At 36.8% G+C, this 23,356-nt stretch overlaps 1 protein-coding gene across 1 annotated transcript in view; it reads right to left on the bottom strand.

The window, feature by feature from the left end:
- The window catches only part of pds5a (PDS5 cohesin associated factor A), a 55,336-nt gene extending 32,784 nt beyond the window's left edge, over positions 1-22,552 (bottom strand). The window contains 5 exon segments of the mRNA XM_045214647.1: positions 20,379-20,455; positions 20,458-20,517; positions 21,301-21,349; positions 21,851-22,011; positions 22,189-22,552. Of these exon segments, the coding sequence (XP_045070582.1) occupies positions 20,379-20,455; positions 20,458-20,517; positions 21,301-21,349; positions 21,851-22,011; positions 22,189-22,552 (711 nt within the window).
- Positions 22,553-23,356: the final 804 nt, after the last annotated feature.

Below are 23,356 nucleotides of genomic sequence, written 5' to 3'. Positions count from 1 at the left end.
AAATACATGATCAATATCTACTGGTAATCTCCCTCTGAAATACAGGATCAATATCTACTGGTAATCTCCCTCTGAAATACAGGATCAATATCTACTGGTAATCTCAGTCTGAAATACATGATCAATATCTACTGGTAATCTCCCTCTGAAATACAGGATCAATATCTACTGGTAATCTCCCTCTGAAATACAGGATCAATATCTACTGGTAATCTCAGTCTGAAACACAGGATCAATATCTACTGGTAATCTCCCTCTGAAATACATTATCAATATCTACTGGTAATCTCCCTCTGAAATACATGATCAATATCTACTGGTAATCTCCCTCTGAAATACATGATCAATATCTACTGGTAATCTCAGTCTGAAACACAGGATCAATATCTACTGGTAATCTCCCTCTGAAATACATGATCAATATCTACTGGTAATCTCCCTCTGAAATACATTAATACATGATCAATATCTACTGGTAATCTCCCTCTGAAATACATGATCAATATCTACTGGTAATCTCCCTCTGAAATCCATGATCAATATATACTGGTAATCTCCCTCTGAAATACAGGATCAATATCTACTGGTAATCTCCCTCTGAAATACAGGATCAATATCTACTGGTAATCTCCCTCTGAAATACATTAATACATGATCAATATCTACTGGTAATCTCCCTCTGAAATACATGATCAATATCTACTGGTAATCTCCCTTTCAAATACAGGATCAATATCTACTGGTAATCTCCCTCTGAAATACATGATCAATATCTACTGGAAATCTCCCTCAAATAAATTATTAATATCTACTGGTAATCTCCCTCTGAAATACAGGATCAATATGTACTGGTAATCTCAATCTGAAACACATTAATACATTATCAATATCTACTGGTAATCTCCCTCTGAAATACAGGATCAATATCTACTGGTAATCTCCCTCTGAAATACATGATCAATATCTACTGGTAATCTCAGTCCGAAACACAGGATCAATATCTACTGGTAATCTCCCTCTGAAATACATGATCAATATCTACTGGTAATCTCCCTCTGAAATACATTAATACATGATCAATATCTACTGGTAATCTCCCTCTGAAATACATGATCAATATCTACTGGTAATCTCCCTCCGAAATACATGATCAATATATACTGGTAATCTCCCTCTGAAATACAGGATCAATATCTACTGGTAATCTCCCTCTGAAATACAGGATCAATATCTACTGGTAATCTCCCTCTGAAATACAGGATCAATATCTACTGGTAATCTCCCTCTGAAATACAGGATCAATATCTACAGGTAATCTCCCTCTGAAATACATTAATACATGATCAATATCTACTGGTAATCTCCCTCTGAAATACATGATCAATATCTACTGGTAATCTCCCTCTGAAATACAGGATCAATATCTACTGGTAATCTCCCTCTGAAATACATGATCAATATCTACTGGAAATCTCCCTCAAATAAATTATTAATATCTACTGGTAATCTCCCTCTGAAATACATGATCAATATGTACTGGTAATCTCAGTCTGAAACACATTAATACATTATCAATATCTACTGGTAATCTCCCTCTGAAATACAGGATCAATATCTACTGGTAATCTCCCTCTGAAATACAGGATCAATATCTACTGGTAATCTCCCTCTGAAATACAGGATCAATATCTACTGGTAATCTCCCTCTGAAATACAGGATCAATATCTACTGGTAATCTCCCTCTGAAATACAGGATCAATATCTACTGGTAATCTCCCTCTGAAATACATGATCAATATCTACTGGAAATCTCCCTCAAATAAATTATTAATATCTACTGGTAATCTCCCTCTGAAATACATGATCAATATGTACTGGTAATCTCAGTCTGAAACACATTAATACATTATCAATATCTACTGGTAATCTCCTATGAAATACAGGATCAATATCTACTGGTAATCTCCCTCTGAAATACAGGATCAATATCTACTGGTAATCTCCCTCTGAAATACAGGATCAATATCTACTGGTAATCTCTCTCTGAAATACAGGATCAATATCTACTGGTAATCTCCCTCTGAAATACAGGATCAATATCTACTGGTAATCTCCCTCTGAAATACAGGATCAATATCTACTGGTAATCTCCCTCTGAAATACATGATCAATATCTACTGGTAATCTCCCTCTGAAATACATGATCAATATCTACTGGTAATCTCCCTCTGAAATACATGATCAATATCTACTGGTAATCTCCCTCTGAAATACATGATCAATATCTACTGGTAATCTCCCTCTGAAATACATGATCAATATCTACTGGTAATCTCCCTCTGAAATACATGATCAATATCTACTGGTAATCTCCCTCTGAAATACATGATCAATATCTATTGGTAATCTCCATCTGAAATACATGATCAATATCTACTGGTAATCTCCCTCTGAAATACATGATCAATATCTACTGGTAATCTCCCTCTGAAATACATGATCAATATCTACTGGTAATCTCCCTCTGAAATACATGATCAATATCTACTGGTAATCTCCCTCTGAAATACATGATCAATATCTACTGGTAATCTCCCTCAAATACATGATCAATATCTACTGGTAATCTCCCTCTGAAATACATGATCAATATCTACTGGTAATCTCCCTCTGAAATACATGATCAATATCTACTGGTAATCTCCCTCTGAAATACATGATCAATATCTACTGGTAATCTCCCTCTGAAATACATGATCAATATCTACTGGTAATCTCAGTCTGAAATACATGATCAATATCTACTGGTAATCTACCTCTGAAATACATGATCAATATCTACTGGTAATCTCCCTCTGAAATACAGGATCAATATCTACTGGTAATCTCCCTCTGAAATACATGATCAATATCTACTGGTAATCTCCCTCTGAAATACAGGATCAATATCTACTGGTAATCTCCCTCTGAAATACATTATCAATATCTACTGGGTAATCTCCCTCTGAAATACATGATCAATATCTACTGGTAATCTCCCTCTGAAATACATGACCAATATCTACTGGTAATCTCCCTCTGAAATACATGATCAATATCTACTGGTAATCTCAGTCTGAAATACATGATCAATATCTACTGGTAATCTCCCTCTGAAATACATGATCAATATCTACTGGTAATCTCAGTCTGAAATACATGATCAATATCTACTGGTAATCTCCCTCTGAAATACATGATCAATATCTACTGGTAATCTCCCTCTGAAATACATGATCAATATGTACTGGTAATCTCAGTCTGAAACACATTAATACATTATCAATATCTACTGGTAATCTCCATCTGAAATACATGATCAATATCTACTGGTAATCTCCCTCTGAAATACATGATCAATATCTACTGGTAATCTCCCTCTGAAATACATGATCAATATCTACTGGTAATCTCCCTCTGAAATACATGATCAATATCTACTGGTAATCTCCCTCAAATACATGATCAATATCTACTGGTAATCTCCCTCTGAAATACATGATCAATATCTACTGGTAATCTCCCTCTGAAATACATGATCAATATCTACTGGTAATCTCCCTCTGAAATACATGATCAATATCTACTGGTAATCTCCCTCTGAAATACATGATCAATATCTACTGGTAATCTCCCTCTGAAATACATGATCAATATCTACTGGTAATCTCCCTCTGAAATACATTATCAATATCTACTGGTAATCTCAGTCTGAAATACATGATCAATATCTACTGGTAATCTCCCTCTGAAATACATGATCAATATCTACTGGTAATCTCCCTCTGAAATACAGGATCAATATCTACTGGTAATCTCCCTCTGAAATACATGATCAATATCTACTGGTAATCTCCCTCTGAAATACAGGATCAATATCTACTGGTAATCTCCCTCTGAAATACATTATCAATATCTACTGGTAATCTCCCTCTGAAATACATGATCAATATCTACTGGTAATCTCCCTCTGAAATACATGACCAATATCTACTGGTAATCTCCCTCTGAAATACATGATCAATATCTACTGGTAATCTCAGTCTGAAATACATGATCAATATCTACTGGTAATCTCCCTCTGAAATACATGATCAATATCTACTGGTAATCTCAGTCTGAAATACATGATCAATATCTACTGGTAATCTCCCTCTGAAATACATGATCAATATCTACTGGTAATCTCCCTCTGAAATACATGATCAATATGTACTGGTAATCTCAGTCTGAAACACATTAATACATTATCAATATCTACTGGTAATCTCCATCTGAAATACATGATCAATATCTACTGGTAATCTCCCTCTGAAATACATGATCAATATCTACTGGTAATCTCCCTCTGAAATACATGATCAATATCTACTGGTAATCTCCCTCTGAAATACATGATCAATATCTACTGGTAATCTCCCTCTGAAATACATGATCAATATCTACTGGTAATCTCCCTCTGAAATACATGATCAATATCTACTGGTAATCTCCCTCTGAAATACATGATCAATATCTACTGGTAATCTCCCTCTGAAATACATGATCAATATGTACTGGTAATCTCCCTCTGAAATACATGATCAATATCTACTGGTAATCTCCCTCTGAAATACATGATCAATATCTACTGGTAATCTCAGTCTGAAATACATGATCAATATCTACTGGTAATCTCCCTCTGAAATACACGATCAATATCTACTGGTAATCTCCCTCTGAAATACAGGATCAATATCTACTGGTAATCTCCCTCTGAAATACATGATCAATATCTACTGGTAATCTCCCTCTGAAATACAGGATCAATATCTACTGGTAATCTCCCTCTGAAATACATTATCAATATCTACTGGTAATCTCCCTCTGAAATACATGATCAATATCTACTGGTAATCTCCCTCTGAAATACATGATCAATATCTACTGGTAATCTCAGTCTGAAATACATGATCAATATCTACTGGTAATCTCCCTCTGAAATACATGATCAATATCTACTGGTAATCTCAGTCTGAAATACATGATCAATATCTACTGGTAATCTCCCTCTGAAATACATGATCAATATCTACTGGTAATCTCCCTCTGAAATACAGGATCAATATCTACTGGTAATCTCAGTCTGAAACACATTAATACATTATCAATATCTACTGGTAATCTCCCTCTGAAATACATGATCAATATCTACTGGTAATCTCCCTCTGAAATACAGGATCAATATCTACTGGTAATCTCCCTCTGAAATACATGATCAATATCTACTGGAAATCTCCCTCAAATAAATTATTAATATCTACTGGTAATCTCCCTCTGAAATACATGATCAATATGTACTGGTAATCTCAGTCTGAAACACATTAATACATTATCAATATCTACTGGTAATCTCCCTCTGAAATACAGGATCAATATCTATTGGTAATCTCCCTCTGAAATACAGGATCAATATCTACTGGTAATCTCCCTCTGAAATACAGGATCAATATCTACTGGTAATCTCCCTCTGAAATACAGGATCAATATCTACTGGTAATCTCCCTCTGAAATACAGGATCAATATCTACTGGTAATCTCCCTCTGAAATACAGGATCAATATCTACTGGTAATCTCCCTCTGAAATACATGATCAATATCTACTGGTAATCTCCCTCTGAAATACAGGATCAATATCTACTGGTAATCTCCCTCTGAAATACATTATCAATATCTACTGGTAATCTCCCTCTGAAATACATGATCAATATCTACTGGTAATCTCCCTCTGAAATACATGACCAATAACTACTGGTAATCTCCCTCTGAAATACATGATCAATATCTACTGGTAATCTCAGTCTGAAATACATGATCAATATCTACTGGTAATCTCCCTCTGAAATACAGGATCAATATCTACTGGTAATCTCCCTCTGAAATACATGATCAATATCTACTGGAAATCTCCCTCAAATAAATTATTAATATCTACTGGTAATCTCCCTCTGAAATACATGATCAATATGTACTGGTAATCTCAGTCTGAAACACATTAATACATTATCAATATCTACTGGTAATCTCCCTCTGAAATACATGATCAATATCTACTGGTAATCTCAGTCTGAAATACATGATCAATATCTACTGGTAATCTCCCTCTGAAATACATGATCAATATCTACTGGTAATCTCCCTCTGAAATACAGGATCAATATCTACTGGTAATCTCCCTCTGAAATACATGATCAATATCTACTGGTAATCTCCCTCTGAAATACAGGATCAATATCTACTGGTAATCTCCCTCTGAAATACATTATCAATATCTACTGGTAATCTCCCTCTGAAATACATGATCAATATCTACTGGTAATCTCCCTCTGAAATACATGACCAATATCTACTGGTAATCTCCCTCTGAAATACATGATCAATATCTACTGGTAATCTCAGTCTGAAATACATGATCAATATCTACTGGTAATCTCCCTCTGAAATACATGATCAATATCTACTGGTAATCTCAGTCTGAAATACATGATCAATATCTACTGGTAATCTCCCTCTGAAATACATGATCAATATCTACTGGTAATCTCCCTCTGAAATACATGATCAATATGTACTGGTAATCTCAGTCTGAAACACATTAATACATTATCAATATCTACTGGTAATCTCCATCTGAAATACATGATCAATATCTACTGGTAATCTCCCTCTGAAATACATGATCAATATCTACTGGTAATCTCCCTCTGAAATACATGATCAATATCTACTGGTAATCTCCCTCTGAAATACATGATCAATATCTACTGGTAATCTCCCTCAAATACATGATCAATATCTACTGGTAATCTCCCTCTGAAATACATGATCAATATCTACTGGTAATCTCCCTCTGAAATACATGATCAATATCTACTGGTAATCTCCCTCTGAAATACATGATCAATATCTACTGGTAATCTCCCTCTGAAATACATGATCAATATCTACTGGTAATCTCCCTCTGAAATACATGATCAATATCTACTGGTAATCTCCCTCTGAAATACATGATCAATATCTACTGGTAATCTCAGTCTGAAATACATGATCAATATCTACTGGTAATCTCCCTCTGAAATACATGATCAATATCTACTGGTAATCTCCCTCTGAAATACAGGATCAATATCTACTGGTAATCTCCCTCTGAAATACATGATCAATATCTACTGGTAATCTCCCTCTGAAATACAGGATCAATATCTACTGGTAATCTCCCTCTGAAATACATTATCAATATCTACTGGTAATCTCCCTCTGAAATACATGATCAATATCTACTGGTAATCTCCCTCTGAAATACATGACCAATATCTACTGGTAATCTCCCTCTGAAATACATGATCAATATCTACTGGTAATCTCAGTCTGAAATACATGATCAATATCTACTGGTAATCTCCCTCTGAAATACATGATCAATATCTACTGGTAATCTCAGTCTGGAAATACATGATCAATATCTACTGGTAATCTCCCTCTGAAATACATGATCAATATCTACTGGTAATCTCCCTCTGAAATACATGATCAATATGTACTGGTAATCTCAGTCTGAAACACATTAATACATTATCAATATCTACTGGTAATCTCCATCTGAAATACATGATCAATATCTACTGGTAATCTCCCTCTGAAATACATGATCAATATCTACTGGTAATCTCCCCTCTGAAATACATGATCAATATCTACTGGTAATCTCCCTCTGAAATACATGATCAATATCTACTGGTAATCTCCCTCTGAAATACATGATCAATATCTACTGGTAATCTCCCTCTGAAATACATGATCAATATCTACTGGTAATCTCCCTCTGAAATACATGATCAATATCTACTGGTAATCTCCCTCTGAAATACATGATCAATATGTACTGGTAATCTCCCTCTGAAATACATGATCAATATCTACTGGTAATCTCCCTCTGAAATACATGATCAATATCTACTGGTAATCTCAGTCTGAAATACATGATCAATATCTACTGGTAATCTCCCTCTGAAATACATGATCAATATCTACTGGTAATCTCCCTCTGAAATACAGGATCAATATCTACTGGTAATCTCCCTCTGAAATACATGATCAATATCTACTGGTAATCTCCCTCTGAAATACAGGATCAATATCTACTGGTAATCTCCCTCTGAAATACATTATCAATATCTACTGGTAATCTCCCTCTGAAATACATGATCAATATCTACTGGTAATCTCCCTCTGAAATACATGACCAATATCTACTGGTAATCTCCCTCTGAAATACATGATCAATATCTACTGGTAATCTCAGTCTGAAATACATGATCAATATCTACTGGTAATCTCCCTCTGAAATACATGATCAATATCTACTGGTAATCTCAGTCTGAAATACATGATCAATATCTACTGGTAATCTCCCTCTGAAATACATGATCAATATCTACTGGTAATCTCCCTCTGAAATACAGGATCAATATCTACTGGTAATCTCAGTCTGAAACACATTAATACATTATCAATATCTACTGGTAATCTCCCTCTGAAATACATGATCAATATCTACTGGTAATCTCCCTCTGAAATACAGGATCAATATCTACTGGTAATCTCCCTCTGAAATACATGATCAATATCTACTGGAAATCTCCCTCAAATAAATTATTAATATCTACTGGTAATCTCCCTCTGAAATACATGATCAATATGTACTGGTAATCTCAGTCTGAAACACATTAATACATTATCAATATCTACTGGTAATCTCCCTCTGAAATACAGGATCAATATCTATTGGTAATCTCCCTCTGAAATACAGGATCAATATCTACTGGTAATCTCCCTCTGAAATACAGGATCAATATCTACTGGTAATCTCCCTCTGAAATACAGGATCAATATCTACTGGTAATCTCCCTCTGAAATACAGGATCAATATCTACTGGTAATCTCCCTCTGAAATACAGGATCAATATCTACTGGTAATCTCCCTCTGAAATACAGGATCAATATCTACTGGTAATCTCCCTCTGAAATACAGGATCAATATCTACTGGTAATCTCCCTCTGAAATACATTATCAATATCTACTGGTAATCTCCCTCTGAAATACATGATCAATATCTACTGGTAATCTCCCTCTGAAATACATGACCAATAACTACTGGTAATCTCCCTCTGAAATACATGATCAATATCTACTGGTAATCTCAGTCTGAAATACATGATCAATATCTACTGGTAATCTCCCTCTGAAATACAGGATCAATATCTACTGGTAATCTCCCTCTGAAATACATGATCAATATCTACTGGAAATCTCCCTCAAATAAATTATTAATATCTACTGGTAATCTCCCTCTGAAATACATGATCAATATGTACTGGTAATCTCAGTCTGAAACACATTAATACATTATCAATATCTACTGGTAATCTCCCTCTGAAATACATGATCAATATCTACTGGTAATCTCAGTCTGAAATACATGATCAATATCTACTGGTAATCTCCCTCTGAAATACATGATCAATATCTACTGGTAATCTCCCTCTGAAATACAGGATCAATATCTACTGGTAATCTCCCTCTGAAATACATGATCAATATCTACTGGTAATCTCCCTCTGAAATACAGGATCAATATCTACTGGTAATCTCCCTCTGAAATACATTATCAATATCTACTGGTAATCTCCCTCTGAAATACATGATCAATATCTACTGGTAATCTCCCTCTGAAATACATGACCAATATCTACTGGTAATCTCCCTCTGAAATACATGATCAATATCTACTGGTAATCTCAGTCTGAAATACATGATCAATATCTACTGGTAATCTCCCTCTGAAATACATGATCAATATCTACTGGTAATCTCAGTCTGAAATACATGATCAATATCTACTGGTAATCTCCCTCTGAAATACATGATCAATATCTACTGGTAATCTCCCTCTGAAATACATGATCAATATGTACTGGTAATCTCAGTCTGAAACACATTAATACATTATCAATATCTACTGGTAATCTCCATCTGAAATACATGATCAATATCTACTGGTAATCTCCCTCTGAAATACATGATCAATATCTACTGGTAATCTCAGTCTGAAATACATGATCAATATCTACTGGTAATCTCCCTCTGAAATACATGATCAATATCTACTGGTAATCTCCCTCTGAAATACAGGATCAATATCTACTGGTAATCTCAGTCTGAAACACATTAATACATTATCAATATCTACTGGTAATCTCCCTCTGAAATACATGATCAATATCTACTGGTAATCTCCCTCTGAAATACAGGATCAATATCTACTGGTAATCTCCCTCTGAAATACATGATCAATATCTACTGGAAATCTCCCTCAAATAAATTATTAATATCTACTGGTAATCTCCCTCTGAAATACATGATCAATATGTACTGGTAATCTCAGTCTGAAACACATTAATACATTATCAATATCTACTGGTAATCTCCCTCTGAAATACAGGATCAATATCTATTGGTAATCTCCCTCTGAAATACAGGATCAATATCTACTGGTAATCTCCCTCTGAAATACAGGATCAATATCTACTGGTAATCTCCCTCTGAAATACAGGATCAATATCTACTGGTAATCTCCCTCTGAAATACAGGATCAATATCTACTGGTAATCTCCCTCTGAAATACAGGATCAATATCTACTGGTAATCTCCCTCTGAAATACAGGATCAATATCTACTGGTAATCTCCCTCTGAAATACAGGATCAATATCTACTGGTAATCTCCCTCTGAAATACATTATCAATATCTACTGGTAATCTCCCTCTGAAATACATGATCAATATCTACTGGTAATCTCCCTCTGAAATACATGACCAATAACTACTGGTAATCTCCCTCTGAAATACATGATCAATATCTACTGGTAATCTCAGTCTGAAATACATGATCAATATCTACTGGTAATCTCCCTCTGAAATACAGGATCAATATCTACTGGTAATCTCCCTCTGAAATACATGATCAATATCTACTGGAAATCTCCCTCAAATAAATTATTAATATCTACTGGTAATCTCCCTCTGAAATACATGATCAATATGTACTGGTAATCTCAGTCTGAAACACATTAATACATTATCAATATCTACTGGTAATCTCCCTCTGAAATACATGATCAATATCTACTGGTAATCTCAGTCTGAAATACATGATCAATATCTACTGGTAATCTCCCTCTGAAATACATGATCAATATCTACTGGTAATCTCCCTCTGAAATACAGGATCAATATCTACTGGTAATCTCCCTCTGAAATACATGATCAATATCTACTGGTAATCTCCCTCTGAAATACAGGATCAATATCTACTGGTAATCTCCCTCTGAAATACATTATCAATATCTACTGGTAATCTCCCTCTGAAATACATGATCAATATCTACTGGTAATCTCCCTCTGAAATACATGACCAATATCTACTGGTAATCTCCCTCTGAAATACATGATCAATATCTACTGGTAATCTCAGTCTGAAATACATGATCAATATCTACTGGTAATCTCCCTCTGAAATACATGATCAATATCTACTGGTAATCTCAGTCTGAAATACATGATCAATATCTACTGGTAATCTCCCTCTGAAATACATGATCAATATCTACTGGTAATCTCCCTCTGAAATACATGATCAATATGTACTGGTAATCTCAGTCTGAAACACATTAATACATTATCAATATCTACTGGTAATCTCCATCTGAAATACATGATCAATATCTACTGGTAATCTCCCTCTGAAATACATGATCAATATCTACTGGTAATCTCCCTCTGAAATACATGATCAATATCTACTGGTAATCTCCCTCTGAAATACATGATCAATATCTACTGGTAATCTCCCTCTGAAATACATGATCAATATCTACTGGTAATCTCCCTCTGAAATACATGATCAATATCTACTGGTAATCTCCCTCTGAAATACATGATCAATATGTACTGGTAATCTCCCTCTGAAATACATGATCAATATCTACTGGTAATCTCCCTCTGAAATACATGATCAATATCTACTGGTAATCTCAGTCTGAAATACATGATCAATATCTACTGGTAATCTCCCTCTGAAATACATGATCAATATCTACTGGTAATCTCCCTCTGAAATACAGGATCAATATCTACTGGTAATCTCCCTCTGAAATACATGATCAATATCTACTGGTAATCTCCCTCTGAAATACAGGATCAATATCTACTGGTAATCTCCCTCTGAAATACATTATCAATATCTACTGGTAATCTCCCTCTGAAATACATGATCAATATCTACTGGTAATCTCCCTCTGAAATACATGACCAATATCTACTGGTAATCTCCCTCTGAAATACATGATCAATATCTACTGGTAATCTCAGTCTGAAATACATGATCAATATCTACTGGTAATCTCCCTCTGAAATACATGATCAATATCTACTGGTAATCTCAGTCTGAAATACATGATCAATATCTACTGGTAATCTCCCTCTGAAATACATGATCAATATCTACTGGTAATCTCCCTCTGAAATACAGGATCAATATCTACTGGTAATCTCAGTCTGAAACACATTAATACATTATCAATATCTACTGGTAATCTCCCTCTGAAATACATGATCAATATCTACTGGTAATCTCCCTCTGAAATACAGGATCAATATCTACTGGTAATCTCCCTCTGAAATACATGATCAATATCTACTGGAAATCTCCCTCAAATAAATTATTAATATGTACTGGTAATCTCCCTCTGAAATACATGATCAATATGTACTGGTAATCTCAGTCTGAAACACATTAATACATTATCAATATCTACTGGTAATCTCCCTCTGAAATACAGGATCAATATCTATTGGTAATCTCCCTCTGAAATACAGGATCAATATCTACTGGTAATCTCCCTCTGAAATACAGGATCAATATCTACTGGTAATCTCCCTCTGAAATACAGGATCAATATCTACTGGTAATCTCCCTCTGAAATACAGGATCAATATCTACTGGTAATCTCCCTCTGAAATACAGGATCAATATCTACTGGTAATCTCCCTCTGAAATACATGATCAATATCTACTGGTAATCTCCCTCTGAAATACAGGATCAATATCTACTGGTAATCTCCCTCTGAAATACATTATCAATATCTACTGGTAATCTCCCTCTGAAATACATGATCAATATCTACTGGTAATCTCCCTCTGAAATACATGACCAATAACTACTGGTAATCTCCCTCTGAAATACATGATCAATATCTACTGGTAATCTCAGTCTGAAATACATGATCAATATCTACTGGTAATCTCCCTCTGAAATACAGGATCAATATCTACTGGTAATCTCCCTCTGAAATACATGATCAATATCTACTGGAAATCTCCCTCAAATAAATTATTAATATCTACTGGTAATCTCCCTCTGAAATACATGATCAATATGTACTGGTAATCTCAGTCTGAAACACATTAATACATTATCAATATCTACTGGTAATCTCCCTCTGAAATACAGGATCAATATCTACTGGTAATCTCCCTCTGAAATACAGGATCAATATCTACTGGTAATCTCCCTCTGAAATACAGGATCAATATCTACTGGTAATCTCAGTCTGAAACACATTAATACATTATCAATATCTACTGGTAATCTCCCTCTGAAATACATGATCAATATCTACTGGTAATCTCCCTCTGAAATACAGGATCAATATCTACTGGTAATCTCCCTCTGAAATACATGATCAATATCTACTGGTAATCTCCCTCAAATACATTATCAATATCTACTGGTAATCTCCCTCTGAAATACATGATCAATATCTACTGGTAATCTCCATCTGAAATACATGATCAATATCTACTGTAATCTCCCTCTGAAATACATGATCAATATCTACTGGTAATCTCCCTCTGAAATACATGATCAATATCTACTGGTAATCTCCCTCTGAAATACATGATCAATATCTACTGGTAATCTCCCTCTGAAATACATGACCAATAACTACTGGTAATCTCCCTCTGAAATACATGATCAATATCTACTGGTAATCTCAGTCTGAAATACATGATCAATATCTACTGGTAATCTCCCTCTGAAATACAGGATCAATATCTACTGGTAATCTCCCTCTGAAATACATGATCAATATCTACTGGAAATCTCCCTCAAATAAATTATTAATATCTACTGGTAATCTCCCTCTGAAATACATGATCAATATGTACTGGTAATCTCAGTCTGAAACACATTAATACATTATCAATATCTACTGGTAATCTCCCTCTGAAATACATGATCAATATCTACTGGTAATCTCAGTCTGAAATACATGATCAATATCTACTGGTAATCTCCTCTGAAATACATGATCAATATCTACTGGTAATCTCCCTCTGAAATACAGGATCAATATCTACTGGTAATCTCCCTCTGAAATACATGATCAATATCTACTGGTAATCTCCCTCTGAAATACAGGATCAATATCTACTGGTAATCTCCCTCTGAAATACATTATCAATATCTACTGGTAATCTCCCTCTGAAATACATGATCAATATCTACTGGTAATCTCCCTCTGAAATACATGACCAATATCTACTGGTAATCTCCCTCTGAAATACATGATCAATATCTACTGGTAATCTCAGTCTGAAATACATGATCAATATCTACTGGTAATCTCCCTCTGAAATACATGATCAATATCTACTGGTAATCTCAGTCTGAAATACATGATCAATATCTACTGGTAATCTCCCTCTGAAATACAGATCAATATCTACTGGTAATCTCCCTCTGAAATACATGATCAATATGTACTGGTAATCTCAGTCTGAAACACATTAATACATTATCAATATCTACTGGTAATCTCCATCTGAAATACATGATCAATATCTACTGGTAATCTCCCTCTGAAATACATGATCAATATCTACTGGTAATCTCAGTCTGAAATACATGATCAATATCTACTGGTAATCTCCCTCTGAAATACATGATCAATATCTACTGGTAATCTCCCTCTGAAATACAGGATCAATATCTACTGGTAATCTCAGTCTGAAACACATTAATACATTATCAATATCTACTGGTAATCTCCCTCTGAAATACATGATCAATATCTACTGGTAATCTCCCTCTGAAATACAGGATCAATATCTACTGGTAATCTCCCTCTGAAATACATGATCAATATCTACTGGAAATCTCCCTCAAATAAATTATTAATATCTACTGGTAATCTCCCTCTGAAATACATGATCAATATGTACTGGTAATCTCAGTCTGAAACACATTAATACATTATCAATATCTACTGGTAATCTCCCTCTGAAATACAGGATCAATATCTATTGGTAATCTCCCTCTGAAATACAGGATCAATATCTACTGGTAATCTCCCTCTGAAATACAGGATCAATATCTACTGGTAATCTCCCTCTGAAATACAGGATCAATATCTACTGGTAATCTCCCTCTGAAATACAGGATCAATATCTACTGGTAATCTCCCTCTGAAATACAGGATCAATATCTACTGGTAATCTCCCTCTGAAATACAGGATCAATATCTACTGGTAATCTCCCTCTGAAATACAGGATCAATATCTACTGGTAATCTCCCTCTGAAATACATTATCAATATCTACTGGTAATCTCCCTCTGAAATACATGATCAATATCTACTGGTAATCTCCCTCTGAAATACATGACCAATAACTACTGGTAATCTCCCTCTGAAATACATGATCAATATCTACTGGTAATCTCAGTCTGAAATACATGATCAATATCTACTGGTAATCTCCCTCTGAAATACAGGATCAATATCTACTGGTAATCTCCCTCTGAAATACATGATCAATATCTACTGGAAATCTCCCTCAAATAAATTATTAATATCTACTGGTAATCTCCCTCTGAAATACATGATCAATATGTACTGGTAATCTCAGTCTGAAACACATTAATACATTATCAATATCTACTGGTAATCTCCCTCTGAAATACATGATCAATATCTACTGGTAATCTCAGTCTGAAATACATGATCAATATCTACTGTAATCTCCCTCTGAAATACATGATCAATATCTACTGGTAATCTCCCTCTGAAATACAGGATCAATATCTACTGGTAATCTCCCTCTGAAATACATGATCAATATCTACTGGTAATCTCCCTCTGAAATACAGGATCAATATCTACTGGTAATCTCCCTCTGAAATACATTATCAATATCTACTGGTAATCTCCCTCTGAAATACATGATCAATATCTACTGGTAATCTCCCTCTGAAATACATGACCAATATCTACTGGTAATCTCCCTCTGAAATACATGATCAATATCTACTGGTAATCTCAGTCTGAAATACATGATCAATATCTACTGGTAATCTCCCTCTGAAATACATGATCAATATCTACTGGTAATCTCAGTCTGAAATACATGATCAATATCTACTGGTAATCTCCCTCTGAAATACATGATCAATATCTACTGGTAATCTCCCTCTGAAATACATGATCAATATGTACTGGTAATCTCAGTCTGAAACACATTAATACATTATCAATATCTACTGGTAATCTCCATCTGAAATACATGATCAATATCTACTGGTAATCATCCTCTGAAATACATGATCAATATCTACTGGTAATCTCCCTCTGAAATACATGAACAATATCTACTGGTAATCTCCCTCTGAAATACATGATCAATATCTACTGGTAATCTCCCTCTGAAATACATGATCAATATCTACTGGTAATCTCCCTCTGAAATACATGATCAATATCTACTGGTAATCTCCCTCTGAAATACATGATCAATATGTACTGGTAATCTCCCTCTGAAATACATGATCAATATCTACTGGTAATCTCCCTCTGAAATACATGATCAATATCTACTGGTAATCTCAGTCTGAAATACATGATCAATATCTACTGGTAATCTCCTCTGAAATACATGATCAATATCTACTGGTAATCTCCCTCTGAAATACAGGATCAATATCTACTGGTAATCTCCCTCTGAAATACATGATCAATATCTACTGGTAATCTCCCTCTGAAATACAGGATCAATATCTACTGGTAATCTCCCTCTGAAATACATTATCAATATCTACTGGTAATCTCCCTCTGAAATACATGATCAATATCTACTGGTAATCTCCCTCTGAAATACATGACCAATATCTACTGGTAATCTCCCTCTGAAATACATGATCAATATCTACTGGTAATCTCAGTCTGAAATACATGATCAATATCTACTGGTAATCTCCCTCTGAAATACATGATCAATATCTACTGGTAATCTCAGTCTGAAATACATGATCAATATCTACTGGTAATCTCCCTCTGAAATACATGATCAATATCTACTGGTAATCTCCTCTGAAATACAGGATCAATATCTACTGGTAATCTCAGTCTGAAACACATTAATACATTATCAATATCTACTGGTAATCTCCCTCTGAAATACATGATCAATATCTACTGGTAATCTCCCTCTGAAATACAGGATCAATATCTACTGGTAATCTCCCTCTGAAATACATGATCAATATCTACTGAAATCTCCCTCAAATAAATTATTAATATGTACTGGTAATCTCCCTCTGAAATACATGATCAATATGTACTGGTAATCTCAGTCTGAAACACATTAATACATTATCAATATCTACTGGTAATCTCCCTCTGAAATACAGGATCAATATCTATTGGTAATCTCCCTCTGAAATACAGGATCAATATCTACTGGTAATCTCCCTCTGAAATACAGGATCAATATCTACTGGTAATCTCCCTCTGAAATACAGGATCAATATCTACTGGTAATCTCCCTCTGAAATACAGGATCAATATCTACTGGTAATCTCCCTCTGAAATACAGGATCAATATCTACTGGTAATCTCCCTCTGAAATACATGATCAATATCTACTGGTAATCTCCCTCTGAAATACAGGATCAATATCTACTGGTAATCTCCCTCTGAAATACATTATCAATATCTACTGGTAATCTCCCTCTGAAATACATGATCAATATCTACTGGTAATCTCCCTCTGAAATACATGACCAATAACTACTGGTAATCTCCCTCTGAAATACATGATCAATATCTACTGGTAATCTCAGTCTGAAATACATGATCAATATCTACTGGTAATCTCCCTCTGAAATACAGGATCAATATCTACTGGTAATCTCCCTCTGAAATACATGATCAATATCTACTGGAAATCTCCCTCAAATAAATTATTAATATCTACTGGTAATCTCCCTCTGAAATACATGATCAATATGTACTGGTAATCTCAGTCTGAAACACATTAATACATTATCAATATCTACTGGTAATCTCCCTCTGAAATACAGGATCAATATCTACTGGTAATCTCCCTCTGAAATACAGGATCAATATCTACTGGTAATCTCCCTCTGAAATACAGGATCAATATCTACTGGTAATCTCAGTCTGAAACACATTAATACATTATCAATATCTACTGGTAATCTCCCTCTGAAATACATGATCAATATCTACTGGTAATCTCCCTCTGAAATACAGGATCAATATCTACTGGTAATCTCCCTCTGAAATACATGATCAATATCTACTGGTAATCTCCCTCAAATACATTATTAATATCTACTGGTAATCTCCCTCTGAAATACATGATCAATATCTATTGGTAATCTCCATCTGAAATACATGATCAATATCTACTGGTAATCTCCCTCTGAAATACATGATCAATATCTACTGGTAATCTCCCTCTGAAATACATGATCAATATCTACTGGTAATCTCCCTCTGAAATACATGATCAATATCTACTGGTAATCTCCCTCTGAAATACATGATCAATATCTACTGGTAATCTCCCTCTGAAATACATGATCAATATCTACTGGTAATCTCCCTCTGAAATACATGATCAATATCTACTGGTAATCTCAGTCTGAAACACATTAATACATTATCAATATCTACTGGTAATCTCCCTCTGAAATACATGATCAATATCTACTGGTAATCTCAGTCTGAAACACATTAATACATTATCAATATCTACTGGTAATCTCCCTCTGAAATACATGATCAATATCTACTGGTAATCTCCCTCTGAAATACATGATCAATATATACTGGTAATCTCCCTCTGAAATACATTATTAATATCTACTGGTAATCTCCCTCTGAAATACATGATCAATATCTACTGGTAATCTCCCTCTGAAATACATGATCAATATCTACTGGTAATCTCCCTCTGAAATACATGATCAATATCTACTGGTAATCTCAGTCTGAAACACATGATCAATATCTACTGGTAATCTCAGTCTGAAACACATTAATACATTATCAATATCTACTGGTAATCTCCCTCTGAAATACATGATCAATATCTACTGGTAATCTCAGTCTGAAACACATTAATACATTATCAATATCTACTGGTAATCTCCCTCTGAAATACATGATCAATATCTACTGGTAATCTCCCTCTGAAATACATGATCAATATATACTGGTAATCTCCCTCTGAAATACATTATTAATATCTACTGGTAATCTCCCTCTGAAATACATGATCAATATCTACTGGTAATCTCCCTCTGAAATACAGGATCAATATCTACTGGTAATCTCCCTCTGAAATACATGACCAATATCTACTGGTAATCTCCCTCTGAAATACAGGATCAATATCTACTGGTAATCTCCCTCTGAAATACATGACCAATATCTACTGGTAATCTCCCTCTGAAATACAGGATCAATATCTACTGGTAATCTCCCTCTGAAATACATGATCAATATCTACTGGTAATCTCAGTCTGAAACACATTAATACATTATCAATATCTACTGGTAATCTCCCTCTGAAATACAGGATCAATATCTACTGGTAATCTCCCTCTGAAATACATGATCAATATCTACTGGTAATCTCCCTCTGAAATACATGACCAATATCTACTGGTAATCTCCCTCTGAAATACATGACCAATATCTACTGGTAATCTCCCTCAAATACATTATTAATATCTACTGGTAATCTCCCTCTGAAACACATTAATACATTATCAACGTGGATGACATCAGCGCTCTCACTATCTACTGGTTTGAAAGTCAATGGTGTGTGTACGTATCAGTGTGTGTATATATATAGTGTGTGTGTTCTTACCACACAGAGCTCAGCCTGTTTGCAGGAGCAGACGGGGCTGATGAGAGTATCCAGCTGGACTCGGAGCTTCTCATCCTCTCTAACACCTGATTAAACCTCTTCATGAAGTCCTGGGCCTTGCCAGCATCCGGGAGGTTCTCTACGGGGGGGTTGTGTTTTAGTGGGAAGCATTGGCATTTTTATACATTAATGCAATAGACTGAAATTATACAGCAACATGAAAAGACAAGAGAAATCTCAAATCAGAACAAAAACCCAGGAGTACCCCCTCCACCCAGCCCCAAACCCAGGAGTACCCCCTCCACCCAGCCCCAAACCCAGGAGTACCCCCCTCCAGCCCCAAACCCAGAGTACCCCCCACCCAGCCCCAAACCCAGGAGTACCCCCCTCCAGCCCCAAACCCAGGAGTACCCCGCCCCCCTCCCTCCCACCCAGCCCCAAACCCAGGAGGAACCCCCTCCCCTCCAGCCCCAAACCCAGGAGTACCCCGCCCCCCTCCCTCCCACCCAGCCCCAAACCCAGGAGTACCCCGCCCCCTCCACCCAGCCCCAAACCCAGAGTACCCCGCCCCCTCCCTCCCACCCAGCCCCAAACCCAGGAGTACCCCGCCCTCCCTCCCTCACCCAGCCCCAAACCCAGGAGTACCCCGCCTTCCCTCCCTCACCCAGCCCCAAACCCAGGAGTACCCCCCACCCCCAGCCCCAAACCCAGGAGTACCCCGCCCCCCTCCCTCCCACCCAGCCCCCAAACCCAGGAGTACCCCCTCCACCCAGCCCCAAACCCAGGAGTACCCCCCTCCACCCAGCCCCAAACCCAGGAGTACCCCCTCCACCCAGCCCCAAACCCCAGGAGTACCCCCACCCCCAGCCCCCAAACCCAGGAGTACCCCCATTCAGTATATGGAGAAGTGTGTCCCACTCACTGCTAATGGTCATCAGCTTTCCAAACATGGCAGTGGTGTTGGCTTCAGACTACAGAGAGGAGACTTCAGGTTAGAAGAGGTACAACACCATTCTGTAGCATGATGAAGAGGTACAACACCATTCTGTAGCATGATGAAGAGGTGGGATGAAGAGGTGTGTGTGTGATGAAGAGGTGTGTGCGAGTGAGGTGTGTGTGTGATGAAGAGGTGTGTGTGAGTGTGTTGTACGTGGTGTGATGAAGAGGTGTGTGTGTGATGAAGAGGTGTGTGTGAGTGTGTTGCACGTGGTGTGATGAAGAGGTGTGTGTGTGATGAAGAGGTGTGTGTGAGTGTGTTGTACGTGGTGTGATGAAGAGGTGTGTGTGTGATGAAGAGGTGTGTGTGTGATGAAGAGGTGTGTGTGTGTGATGAAGAGGTGTGTGTGTGATGAAGAGGTGTGTGCTAGTGTGTTGTATTGTGGTGTGTGTGATGAAGAGGTGTGTGTGTGATGAAGAGGTGTGTGTGTGATGAAGAGGTGTGTGTGTGTGATGAAGAGGTGTGTGTGACTCACGGCAGGTAGTTTGTGGAGGTCCAGCAGTTCTCTGACCAAACCTCTCAACATGTTCTGACACTTCCACATTTCATTCAGAGCCCTGAGAGGGGAGGGAGGGAGAATATGGTATAATACAATCAGAAGACCGACTACCACATTACACAGGCTGAACTCACAGCCTTAACCCTGGAAAGGAATGTGGCCCTGACAGCATCAGGAATAAAATGCTTCAACACAGTACTCCTGAGAGGCAGCTTCCCTGAATTATTCAACACAGTACTCCTGAGGGGAAGCTTCCTGAATGCTTCAACACAGTACTCCTGAGGGGAAGCTTCCTGAATGCTTCAACACAGTACTCCTGGGAGGCAGCTTCCCTGAATGCTTCAACACAGTACTCCTGAGAGGCAGCTTCCCTGAATTCTTCAACACAGTACTCCTGAGAGGCAGCTTCCCTGAATGCTTCAACACAGTACTCCTGAGAGGCAGCTTCCCTGAATGCTTCAACACAGTACTCCTGAGAGGCAGCTTCCCTGAATGCTTCAACACAGTACTCCTGAGAGGCAGCTTCCCTGAATGCTTCAACACAGTTCTCCTGAGAGGCAGCTTCCCTGAATGCTTCAACACAGTACTCCTGAGAGGCAGCTTCCCAGAATGCTTCAACACAGTACTCCTGGGGGGCAGCTTCCCTGATATTTGGAACCAGTGTCTAATAATCCTCATACAGTGAATTCGGAAAGTATTCAGACCCCTTGACTTTTTCCACATTTTGTTACGTTACAGCCTTATTCTAAAAACATTTCCTCAATCTACACAATACCCCATAATGACAAAGCAAAAACAGGTTTTTAGACATTTTTGCAAATGTATTACAAATAAAAAACAGAAATACCTTATTTACATAAGTATTCAGACCCTTTGCTATGAGACTCGAAATTGAGCTCAGGTGCATCCTGTTTCCATTGATCATCCTTGAGATGTTTCTACAACTTGGAGTCCACCTGTGGTAACTTCAATTGATTGGACATGATTTGGAAAGGCACACACCTGTCTATATAAGGTCCCACAGTTGACAGTGCATGTCAGAGCAAAAACCAAGCCATGAGGTCGAAGGAATTGTCCGTAGAGCTCCGAGACAGGATTGTGTCGAGGCACAGGATCTGGGGAACGGGTACCAAAACATTTCTGCAGCATTGAAGGTCCCCAAGAACACAGTGGCCTCCATCATTCTTAAATGGAAGAAGTTTGGAACCACCAAGACTCTTCCTAGAGCTGGCCGCCCGGCCAAACTGAGCAATCGGGGGAGAAGGGCCTTGGTCAGGGAGGTGACGAAGGGCCTTGGTCAGGGAGGTGACCAAGAACCCGATGGTCACTCTGACAGAGCTCCAGAGTTCCTCTGTGGAGATGGGAGAACCTTCCAGAAGGACAACCATCTCTGCAGCACTCCACCAATCAAGCCTTTATGGTAGAGTGGCCAGACGAAAGCCACTCCTCAGTAAAAGGCACATGACAGCCCACTTGGAGTTT

Source organism: Coregonus clupeaformis, unplaced genomic scaffold (assembly GCF_020615455.1).
Source record: "Coregonus clupeaformis isolate EN_2021a unplaced genomic scaffold, ASM2061545v1 scaf0292, whole genome shotgun sequence".
Classification (NCBI taxonomy): Eukaryota; Metazoa; Chordata; class Actinopteri; order Salmoniformes; family Salmonidae; genus Coregonus; species Coregonus clupeaformis.
This window is presented reverse-complemented; position numbering and strand designations above follow the sequence as displayed.